At 42.1% G+C, this 12,487-nt stretch overlaps 1 protein-coding gene across 1 annotated transcript in view; it reads right to left on the reverse strand.

The window, feature by feature from the left end:
• The window catches only part of SNTB1 (syntrophin beta 1), a 275,358-nt gene that overhangs the window by 87,212 nt on the left and 175,659 nt on the right, over positions 1–12,487 (reverse strand). The window contains exon 6 of the mRNA XM_034668570.1: positions 8,468–8,675. Coding sequence (XP_034524461.1) covers positions 8,468–8,675 — 208 coding nt within the window. The remainder of the gene's footprint in view (positions 1–8,467; positions 8,676–12,487) is intronic.

Below are 12,487 nucleotides of genomic sequence, written 5' to 3' on the forward strand. Positions count from 1 at the left end.
CTTGGCTTCTAAAGAATCCTAAGATATTAATCAATGTATCATAAGGCCTAAAATTTCAGGTCCTGCCTTGATCTCTTTGAGCCTCCCAGGGCTCCTGCTCTCATGGGATATGCCCACCCCCCTAGTTCACTGTACTCCCCCCAGTCCTTACCCTAATGGGTTTTACTTCTTTCACAGCCTGCAAAATGATTCAAACAAGCCAATCCCATATTCCCATGGGAACCAGAGAGCATCTCAACCACTCGTTACTACAAAGCCTGTCTCACAGTCCCTGCTGTTTCCCTCTGTCCCCTAGTAAGCACTATGTGGTCCTGCAAGGCTTGTAGCACCCTCCCCAGGCTCTGAGTAAATGTAACTAGGGAGCTGCTGCCAGGCTCCTCTATCCAGTGTTTGGTGTCATGGGTTCTGCCATCTCCTGCTATTTATTATGGTGGGAATCTCTCCTTCACCAAGGGGGTGAATAGAAGGTGATCAGAATAATCAAGTACTGGAAATCAATAGGAAAATCTTTTTTTCTTTACTGAAGAGAGAGAGGTTTTCTGGAAAAGATCTATTTCATAAAGGCAGGGTGATCTGTAATGACCAATAAGATACAGGTTAGCAGAGAGTGCTGGCCATACAACCAGCACAGGAGCGCTCAATCTTGAGTTCTACACACCTCTCCCAAGAGATCGAGTAGGGCTCATATGAATTTGTGGAAATCAGCCCTACAGGAACAAGATGGGCAGTGCTGATACGTCCACCCTGGTTGACAATGACTCCCATTACTAAACTGCACTGTGAAGTCACACAGAAAAGTGGGCCTATTTCCATCCTTCCGTGATAGCTGCCTCTCTGCCACCCACCTGCCCCAATTTGAGATCCCTGATTTTTCAGAGAATGGAAGATGGGGACAATTTGCATTCACGCCGGCACGTTTACTTCCAGCACTCATAGTGAAAGACTCACAGGAAGATAACCAAGCTGTTGCCCGTTTTCCTCAGTCTTGCTCTGTCTCAGAGGTGATTCACTCAGGAACTTGATGACTGCCTTTTAAAGCAGCACAACTGGCCCATTAGCACTTAATTGCATTAACAGTCTGTGTTTCCTAGCATAACAAACAGTCTTGATTTAGGGATGATGCAAATCAGGGGTAGCCTGGACAGTAGTTCTATTTCTATTTATCAGGTGGGAGTTTCCTCAGGTCAGAGACTATTTTCTCCCTGGAAGAAGTGGTGGGAAATTCCTACGTAGGTGATTTTTAGGCAGATGGTGGAGCTGATATATTTAGAGGCTCCAGAAATATCGTTTCCCTAATTACACTGTCAAGATCTTGATTACCGGCAGCCTGTTTCACTCAGGCCAAGGCTATTTTACATTTGCATTTGAGATTCCTCTAAGATAGCTGGGCAATGCAGCTACAGGATGAAATTACCTGGGTGGTGATAGTCACGTGGAATTTGGGGGGGATGAAGAAATTGCTATTGTTGGAACTGAAAATTAATGACGGTCTAGTGAAATATATGACAATGTAGAGAAAATATGTTGACAGATGGGAGATGAATAGATAGAGGTGGATGAATAGGGACAGAGAGCTAGATGGATGGAGAGAGGGATGAGAGTGAGATAGAGATGGGTATGGATGGAGAAACAGATATGGGGCGAGTTGGATAGATGGAGAGAGACAGTTCTGCCTTTGCACAATAAAATGACTGTGCAAGCTCAAACTACACCAAGTGATCTCAATCACTTGGAAAAATTAGTATTGTTCTCTGGACATTCAAAATTTTTTACTAGAACATTAAAAATTGTCTTATTGTCAGTTGTAAATATATAGGGAAATGAAAAAAATAATAAAACCTATTGACTTAGTAATCTCTCCCTTAAACCATTAGAAAGATTGAGAATTAATGTGTTTTCTTTGTCCAAAACTTGAGAGTGGTGTGAACAGTGCTTGTTGCCTTCTCCTCATCACATAACTTAAGATTCTGAGCGAGTGTCTTTTCCATGCCTTAACAAGCCATCCTACTCCTTTCTAAGTCTGGATCAGCCAGCAATATTTTATCCTTTCTACTTTCAGAGATGCGAAATGTCTCTGAGAGTTCCCACGCTGTGAAGCTTCTCACTTCTTCTGGGGCATCTTCATCCTTTCTTCACTGACTTCTGGCTTCATATCAAGAGTCTCTTGAATAACACTGGCATCTACGCCCCCATGGTCAACTAGTTCTTCTGTAATTCCATTTACGTTTGATTTGAAGCTCACTTCCACAATTAGCACTTTTCATTTTACTGTAGTTTCATCTTTTTTGGACAACTCCCCCTTTCTATTATTCATTCGTATAAAATGTCATAGATTTATCACCAGGAAACAAGGAGGAAACACCACTACCCACTCCACAGTCTGTGTGTGAATGAACAGACATGTGATGACCGATCACAGACAGATTGTGAGACAAGTCACGGAACTGGTCACAATGTGAGGCACACCAGCTATTTATGTAGTGATTTTCTGAATGAAAAGCTGGTAGGAAAGTTTGTACTTTATAAAATTACTTGCAGTTAATAGACCATAGTAACTGGAATTTGAACTGTGTTGTTGAGAGACTGGGGATATCGACTTGAACCATGATAACTGAATTCATAGATACTGGAAACAGTCAAACCAAGCCTAACTCTGTGTGTGTGTGTGTGTGTGTGTGTGTGTGTATTCTAGTCTTCCCATAACCTGTCCTATTAAAGACAATTTCAGTCTTTGTTGGACTTGTTCATTGGACTTCTGTAGTACAAATCAGGAAGAAAGAGGAGAAGGGCAGAGGATTATTGTGTGGACTATAAAGACTAGGACCAGCCAGACAGATGTAATTGAATGACACAGTCAAGAATGGACAGGAAGAACAGAGAAGAGGGAATCTCTTCTTGGATTTTTTCTTTTAGGGTCATGGAAGAAATGAAGGTAGTTCAATATTAGGATGGAAGCAGATAGGAGGAAAAAGAATTTAGTAAGGGTTGCACTGTCCTGATATGTGAGTGCCCCCTGCTATGGACTGAATACCTTCCCTTCCAAATTCATGTGTTGAAGCCCTAATATGATGGTATTTGCAGTGGGGCCTTCTGGGAGGTAATTAGGTCACGAGGGTGGAACCCACATGACAGGATTAGTGTCCTTTTAAAAAAGAAGAGAGCTACCATTCCACTCCTTCTGCCTAGTGAGGAAACAATGAGAATCTATAAATCAGAACGAGGGCTTCACCAGTACTCAACTCTGCTGGCATCCTGATCTCAGACTTTTAGCCTCCAGAACTCTGAGAAACAAATTTCTGTGTATAAACTACCCAGTCTACCACACTGTTTCAGCAGCCCGAATGGATGAAGCCACTCTTTACTTTCATAAAGACACATACAAGATTTGAGTCCTTTTGATATGCCTCTTAGTTATGAAACAATGCTTTTGGTATGTGGTATTGCTCTGACTCTGGATTCTGGTGGTCTCACGCACACGGACACACGTTCTCTGGGTCCCTCTGTGAGCTCAGCTTAGTGGAAAATTCTGGACTTGAGGATTAGAAAGAAGGGCTCACACTGTCCCTGCCACTTGCTGGAGGAGTGAAGTTACTCAACTTCTGCAAGCTTGCCTCACAGGATAGGAATTATTTAAAGCACACTGCCTGTGACAGACTAGGCACACAATAAATACTAATTACCAACTTCCCTTCCTCCAATAACACCCTGGGGAGGCACAGCTATAGAAATGTTCCCATTTTTAAAAATCTGAAGTGGAAATGAGGAAAGCTGAGAATTGAATTTGCATCTCAGAGCTCCCGACTGGGTTTTTTTTTTTTTTGTTTGTTTCCTTGTGTTGTGTTTTTGTGTTTTTCATCTGACAAGAAATAGTTTGCAAACTAAGATAACAAGGTAAAGCAAAGGCAACACCTGATGAAAACAGAACCCAACAATTTTGCCATGTCCCTGTTGATTAGTGTTTTTCTAAGGAGCAAGAGAGTCAGAGCCTAGTTTATTTTTCTCTTGTCTGAAATTGGACCATTGAAAACACCTCAGTAATAATAGCTGCAAAAAGATTAAAGAACAATGATTGAAAAACTGTGTTTGGGGCATATTATATTTTACAGTTCCAGGTGAAGATTAGCACCTATAGGCCCTTTTGGGGTAGATTGGGGCTTGTAAGGAGGTAAAAGTTTTAAGACCAAGAAAAACCAAGGAAAGACCACACTGGTACACCTGACCCATCTACAGGTAAGGGTACTCACAGGGAAAGCAGCACAGGGCCTGGACTGTTACTGTCATAGTTCAGAGGACCAGGAAGTGAAGGAGACAAAAAAAAAAAAAAAAAAAAAGGCCCCAGCTCAAAGGCTGTTGGCCCAGTGCTGATCTTGACATTGTAGGGAGTCCAGAGACTGGCTAGGAGAGTTCAATCAAGGAAAGACTAAAATCAGTTGCAATGCATAAGCTGCAGTGGATTCTTTTAAAAATTAAAGAAATCATGATATCATCACATTGTTCCACTCTCTAATTATTCCTGTATCTTAATTTAGAGTGTGACTTTAGATCAAACACCTTCCATTCTCTGGGTCCCAGATTCCCCATCTGTACAAAGAAGAGGTGGGTTTAGATCACTGTGGTAATTCAGGCTGTTATCACAGAACACCATAGACTGGGTGGCTTAAATGACAAACACTTATTTCTCATAGTTCGGGAGGCTGAAAGTGCAAGATCAGGGTGCCAGTATGGGGTTCTGGTGAGGGCCCTTTTCCTGGGCTATATCCTCACATGGTGGAGAGAGTGCTCTGGTCTCTTCATCCCTAAGAAAGGCACCAATCCCATCGTGGGCACTCTACGCTCATGACCTCATCCATGCCTCATTACCTCCCAAAGGTCCAACCCTCAAGTACCATCACCTTGAGGATAAGGGCTTCAATATATGGATTTGGGGGGGGCAGGAATGTTCAGTCCCTAGCAATTACCTCTGAGTCCCTTCTCTCCTATATTATATATGAAGGTTCCCTATTGCCCACCAAATCAAATTCAAATCATCTGTCCAGCTTTCAATATCATAATTGGATGCCATCCAAGGCACCAGATGTGATTGATGAACCCTCACCTCCCCTTAGATCAGTCTCTAGCTTGCATCTCGAGCTGTATTACTACACTACAAGTGTATTAATCCATTACCTCCACTCTTTTCCATGTTCATTCTCCTCTCTTGGAGTGCACTGAACTCTCTCCATTACCTCAAGGACTAGCCATTTTGGGGGAGCCATTCTTCCAGTCCTCAACCATCTCACAGGGAAGAATAGTATTAATATTAAGTTTTCGTCCTGTGTAGTATAGAGGTTTTAGGATTAGCACAGACAGGATTTTAAAAGGGAAGTTGTGGTTGTTGTTTCATATTGTTTTTGTTCATGTAAATGCCAGTTCTAAAGATTTGAAATTAAATTTAATGTGTACAAACCATGTCTGAGAGCTGCTGTTATTAATCACAAAACCAAAGATTAACAGCATAGGAAAAGACAGAGGACATCAATTTAAGGTAAATTACAGCTGAATATATATAGGATCACACTTTCCATCTTTACAAATACCAAGGAAATTCTCTGATATTTGTGATAATATAAGAAGGCTACAGTATTAAGGATTTGCCATTCATTGTAACATTTTGGTGAAAACCATTTGTATGCCTCCACACTAGGATTCAGTAGTAAATATTTAATCAAAAAAGATTCCATCCTGGATTTTTTTCCCTAGGACTTGATCTATGGTAATCTTTTGAGAAGTTCTGAAGCTGAAGGGAATAAAAGACACTCTTGCTTCTGATAATTTTCTATGCTAAGTCATCATTGCTCTTATGAATACAACGCATAATACAAGTTGAAGAAACGTCTGTAATGGTTACCTGAATTTATAAGAACAATACTATTCCAAAACCAAAAAGAGCTTTTTATGAGCCTTTATTACTGTTCCATGGAAATGCCTAATAATGTGTCTACTGATAATATGGGACAAGCAGACAATGTATAAGCGAGAAAATGGAAACTTTGCAAAAAATTTCAACATCATTAATAATGACACAATTGTATTTTCCAACATTTCCTAACAGTAATGAAGTTTGTGTTAAAAGAGATGGAAAAAAAGAAAGAACCTCCAGGAGTTGAGAGCATCTCAGTCACTTGGAGGTAGATATGTGTGCTGGACAGCTCCCTTTGCCACTCCAGGTCCAGTCTCTACCCTTTTCTACCCTGCTCCTGCCTTTGGAGAAGGAGCTTATCAGAATGCATCAAGTGGGCTCCCTTGTCATTGGCTTCCAGGCAACCTCAGCCAATGGGAGGCACCAGCAGATCAGTGCTCGGGGTTGCAGGGGTTGTGCTTCCCTCCCAAAGACCATAGCTCTTAGTGGTGGCCCTTTTCTGTAGCTATGAGTCTTTCTAGTTTCAGGTAACTGTTCCTTGTCCTTGCCATTTCAGATTAAGGGGTGGCAGTGGAGTGCTTATCCATCTCTTCTTGGTTTTCCTTACCTTGGCACACCTTACAAATTATCCCTTCATTAAATCCCTTCCAATCATCACTTTTGAGTTTGCCATCCACTTCCTGCCAGGACCCTGAGATTTCCAGAGCATCTGCCAATTTACTCAGGGCCCTAAGTAAGTGAGGACATCTTTTTATCCCAAACCTCTCCTCCTCCTATAGCAGATAACGTCTGCTGCTTTGACTTCCCCAGAAATTCAGTCTGTTCCTTGCATAGCAGCCAAACTTTCCACTGGAGAACCACCTCTCCTCATCTCTCAGGGCACAAGGTTTGGATGAGGCTGATCCCAGCACAATCCAGGGTGAACATCTGATCTAAGTCAGTTCAGTCAGGCTTAATCTAAGGACTTCTGTTGGAACAATAAGGGCAAAGAGGCTTTTATTCAGGCAGACAGGTGGCTGTAATGGAAAACACAAGCCTGGAACTGTTGGGCCAAGGATGAGGGCTTGCCTACATGTACACCAATGAAGTGGGCAGGGTGCAAAAAGACGGGGAAGCAGGACTAACATCGTTATTTGGATCCCTGGATCCCACCATGCCTGCACCTGATTCTTGGGCACTGTTCACTGTTCTCAAAAGTGATACATCCCTTTTTTGCTCAAGCTGAGTTGAGCTTTCTGTCATTTGCAATGGAACGATCCCCCACACATTTGGAGGGAGTAAAAAGTAGAGAGTATTAGAGACTGTTGACTTCTAAAATGCTGTCACCCTGATCTGCAGTATTGTTTTCATTGAGAACCCCAGCACATAGGTCACGAGAGGCTACCTGTGGTTTTTGTTTATTACACTCTGGGTGCTACCACCACCTGCATTGTTCCTTTCATCCTTTGAAATCTGTGACAGATGGGACAACACCAAATCAAACAACCCACTCTGTGTTGAACTCTGTGGCTGAGACCCAGGCATGAACTGGTGCAAACAAAGAACAATGGTGGAAAACAGCCTAATGCTCCGTTCAAGTATTACTTTCAAGTGCTGTTTGACTGGGCCTGCTCAAATGACATGGTTCACTGGCAGGAAAGCTGTTTATTACGACAATCATTATTCCCATTTACCGCCTATTACAATGTGAGTCACTGGGAGGTCAGACTGTTCCAAAAGCCCCGTGTTCCTGAGCACTCCAGGTCAAGTTCAAGGGACAGCAATCAGGTATAGGGATAATGGCAAAGGTTCAATCCTTTGAAATGAAGAGAAGGGTTAACTCCCAGCAGACTGCTGCAAAGTGAGTTTTACTATCTTCAACGTATCACGTAGCTTGGGAAAAGAAATCAGAGTGACAGTGTTAACATGACCCTAGGTCCTTTTCCATAGTAGCTGTCTTCCCTGAGAACAAAGATTAAATCTTCATTCATCCTTATACACTTCACTTCTGTCTAGTACCGTGCCTTGCACAAAATAGGTGCTCACAAATGATGACCTTCAGGGCCTGCTGGCTTAAGAACACAGATAAAATACAAGATAATATATCAAAAGAGTCCACACCTGGTAGTTGCTAAGGACTCCTTGCTGTTATTGTCATTATTTGTAAATGAATGTATCTACATTATTAGTATGCAGGATCATGAAAACTCACAGAAACTCCCTCGTTAAGCAACCTGTTCCACTTCCTTACCTCACAAGGCAAAAAAGCTCCATTGTGCTTTCAAGTTATTTTCCCTGACCTTCATATGTGTGACAAACTACACATCTACTCACTCATTCATCCATTCGACAAAGACTCTGTGACCACCTGCAATTTGCAACGTATTGGACACTCTGGGGGATTCAAAGCGGATTAGGACGTAGCCCCCCCATGTATGACACAAGCCTGCTGGAGATGGACAGGAAGTCCAAATAGCCTGTGAATGAGAGATCCAGCCTGTGAAGCGAGGTAACTGACTTCACGGTTGCAACAGGTGCTGGGAGAACCCAGGGGGAAAATGTCTACTCCTGGGGGAGCATTTTCCTTACCTTATCTGCAAGCCAGCCAAGATGCCTGATCTCTCGGCTCCCAGCAATGCCTGTTTTCCCCAGCTTCTCTCTGACCTCAGCAATCACTTGGGTCAGCAGGTCACTAACATTGGAATGGATGGCACTGAACCAGGCCTGGGCAGTGGCTGAGTCCTTGCTCCTTAGGATCACCGTGTGCTTAGCATCTGGAGAGTGGATTTCAAGCTGCCTGGAGAAACAGAGAGAGAAGGGTTAGAAAGTTTCCTGGTAGGTCATGCTTTGTCAAGTCCTGGGCCACAAAGGTGAATTAATTTTGTACTCTGACTTTTGGACTTTGTCAGCTTTGCATGGTTTATCTTAATGTTCCCCTCATCCATTCATTCATTAATACATTTGTTCATCCACAAGCATCCACTGAATGCCTAGGTATTGGTCTAGATATTGGGGACATAGTTATTCAACCACCAAGTCATCTGAATGAAGTTCTGGTTATCCTGTTATTCAGCTGACTGGCTTATCAACAGTATCATATCAAGACTTCCAAACTGTGACCTGATACTAACTTGCTTTACCTCTCAATCCACAGAGGTTTTTAATAATGTACGCACATGCTTGCTGCTACTGTAGGAAGTAGACTGAAATATCTAGCCACACACTTAATCCTACTGCTCAGTGTTAATTGTGAGTATTTAAGAACCAAAGATGACCAAACTTTGCATTCCTTAGGAATCCTGTCTGTGGCATACTTCCCTACCATTTAATCCTGTGTAATGAAAAAGTGACTCGGCCTAGGAAGCGGTCACAGTGGGGAGAGAGGCGCACTAAGAGCTCTCTTTAAAGTCGAGTAAGAAAGAAAAGAAAGAAAAGAAGGCAAAAGTCAAACACCAAAGCTTACCCCAGAACTCCATATGGACCACCTGAGATACAGAGTGAGATCTGCATACTGTCATTGTGGTAAAAGAACGAAGTTCTAGATAGATTTTTTTTTTGAAGTACTCCTAGATTAACATGACATTGCAAAAATAGTATATATATGGACAGTATAATGGACGTCTCTGTCCTTTATACCCTTCCCCCAGTTTTTCCCTATGGTTATGGAATACAATATCAAAGCCAGGAAACTGACATTGGTGCAATGTAGGTGTGTGGTTCTATGCCATTTTATCCCCTGTGAATCACAGCACTCAGAATACAGGACTATTCCATCCCCACAAAGCCCTCCCTCCAGCTACCCCTGAGAGTCACAATGCTCCCCTCTCCACTGTCATCCCAAATCCCTCGCAACCATTAACCTGTCCTTCACATCTATACTTTTTAGACAGCTAATTTTTATTGCAGGGAGAGAAAAAAAAACCCACATTTATTCATTCATGTATACATGCAAATAAATATTTTTACATTCATGTTTGCATCAGAAAGATATGGGAATTGGGAAGATTCAAAACTGAATAAAAATGATCCATTTGTTATTTCACCCCTAATTACTATGCTACCATGCATTGAATATTTACTATTTATATATGTATTTCTCATAATATCCCTAACACTGATATTATTAATCCTATTTAACAGAAGAAAAAACTAAAGTTCGGAGGGAGAGATAATTTACCCAAGATCACACAGTGATGCTAGGATTCAAACCTATGTTCATTAAGCTCAAAATCCCATGAATTTAGGTACTTTATTACAGTGTCTCTCCTTTAGATGGGACAACATCCCATTGGGGGGGGGGTGTTCATTTTCTTCCACAGCTGTCTGAAGTCTCATTCTCATGCTCAATAGTATCTTTAGCTCCTGGAGTTTCAAAATAACAATTTTGCAGATCACCTGAAAATCAGAAGTCCCAGTGCAACTTGGCCTCATTAACATTCAAAACCAAACTTTTAGAGTGAGTAAACCTTTTTACTCATAAACTTAAATTGTAGAAAAGGAATGATTTAGAAAGTGGAATGTCTCGGGGGAAGTTTTAGCAAAAATTAGCACTTTGGTCAAAAATTTGCAAAACAAGACTCCTAAGACTCCAAAGGTTTTTTGTGATATAATAGGGAATTCTTTAGGTGACATATGTCCTCAGAAGAAAAAAAAAATCTCATGCCTCTTGTGCACTTTTCAAAGAAATGGGAGGTAATTCTTAACCACAGTTCTCACTTTTTAGTAAAGTTACATAGCTAAATACCAACCACGGTTCTCAAAAAGCATTAATGAGGGCTCAATGTGCTTTTCTTTTTCATTTTTTCTTATTTTAAAGATTTTTACTTCTTTTTTTTTTAAGTAGGCTCCATGCCCAGCATAGAACCCAACGTGGGGCTCGAACCCACGACACTGAGATCAAGAACTCACGACACCGAGATCAAGACTTGAGGTGAGATCAAGAGTTGGGACGCCTCACCGATTGAGCCACCCAGGTGCCCCAGGATTTTAGTTTTAAGTTATCTCTATCCCCACGTGGGGCTCAAACCCACAACCCCCAAGATCAGGAGTTGCCTGCTCTACTGACTGAGCCAGCCAGGTGCCCCTCGGTGTGCTTTTCAAATTATTCTAACATGATCTGTTATTCCAGAAATTTAAAACCTGCAACTATTTTATTTACAGTATTTTCTTTTGAAGGCCCGAATTTGTTTATAATCAAATGAACGTCTGGGAAGCCGCCACTCCCCAGGTATCACACACACATACACAAATGATGCCTGCAAGAAAGAAAGGAAACAAAGAACATCTTCTTTGTTGGATTGCCAGCCTGCCCCCAGAGGAAAGCTGACTTGTAAACAAAGGTACAGGCTAATGATAAGAGGTCTGTTTCTCCCAGGTCCTAACAGCATTTAGCATCATTAATATTTAAGTAAACTTTTTAAGTATAACCTACAGACAGCAGACAGAAGAGTGTACAAATCGCAGTGCACAAATGTACTTTTGCAAAGGGAACACATTTGCGGAACTGCCACTCAGATCAAGGAACAGAACATTACACGTGTCCCAGAAGTCCCCTTCAGGCCCCCTTTCCAGTTATTACCCCCCCCCCCCGCTACCCCCTGCACCAAATCACCACTACTCGGATTTCTGTCACCACGGATTACTTTGATATCAGCCAAAATGCGTGAGTTTTTGTTTTCATTGGCCGTGGTTGCCTGAAGTACAGAGAGGATCTTGGGCTATTTCTGGGGCAAACTAGAAGGTCCTATGCTTTTAGTGGTGGTTCTCAAAGGGCGGCCAACCGGCGGCAGCAGCACCACCTGGGGAACTTACTAGAAAAGTAAATTCTCAGATCTCACTCTGAAGGCACTGAATTAGGAATTCTGGGGGTGGGGCCCAGGAATCACCCGCCAGGTAAATCTGATACAACTGGAGTTTGAGGAAGGTTGCTCTATGGGTTCATAAGAAGCCCTGAGCTTGGCTGGTTGCCAGGGTTTCCAGTGGCCAAAAGGTGGATCAAGCTCCTCCAATCAGTCTTAAAGTCCCAAAGAAAGAACACACAGGACACAGCAGAGAGGCCTGTGGTTTTTTATAGGCAAAAAAAAAAATAAAAAAGGCAGAAGTTCTCAATCAAAAGTGTTCTTCAGAATCCCCTCTACCTCTGTTCTACCTAAAAGAGCTCCATGAGGCCCATGTGCAGGATGTTGATAGGAATGGGGGCCATCACTAGAGCTACAAACATCTGCTAAGGCCCCTTAGTTTTCTCGGTGCCTGAACTAACCAGCAACTGTGAGGACGAAAGGAGATGGGGAATTGGTTTTACCCTTCTGAAATACTTTGCTGATAACATACCACAAAAAAAAACCATTTTCATATATTTCACATAACCCATTTTTTAAAAGCAATTTCAACTCCAGTAAGTACTTCATCAATTTGTAAATGTATGGAAGGAGATAAAGATGAAGAAATGAAGTAGAAATAGGGGAGGGGAGGAGGGGGAGAGGAGGAAAAGGGAAATAAGAAAAACTGTAGGGTAGAAATGCTACTGTGGCTGGGCAGCTGAAGTCATTAAGGTCAGGGAATCACAAATGCATGATACAATGGAAGTAAAAAAAAAGCACCCCCGGGCAG

This window comes from Ailuropoda melanoleuca, chromosome 9, assembly GCF_002007445.2.
Source record: "Ailuropoda melanoleuca isolate Jingjing chromosome 9, ASM200744v2, whole genome shotgun sequence".
NCBI classification, from domain to species: Eukaryota; Metazoa; Chordata; class Mammalia; order Carnivora; family Ursidae; genus Ailuropoda; species Ailuropoda melanoleuca.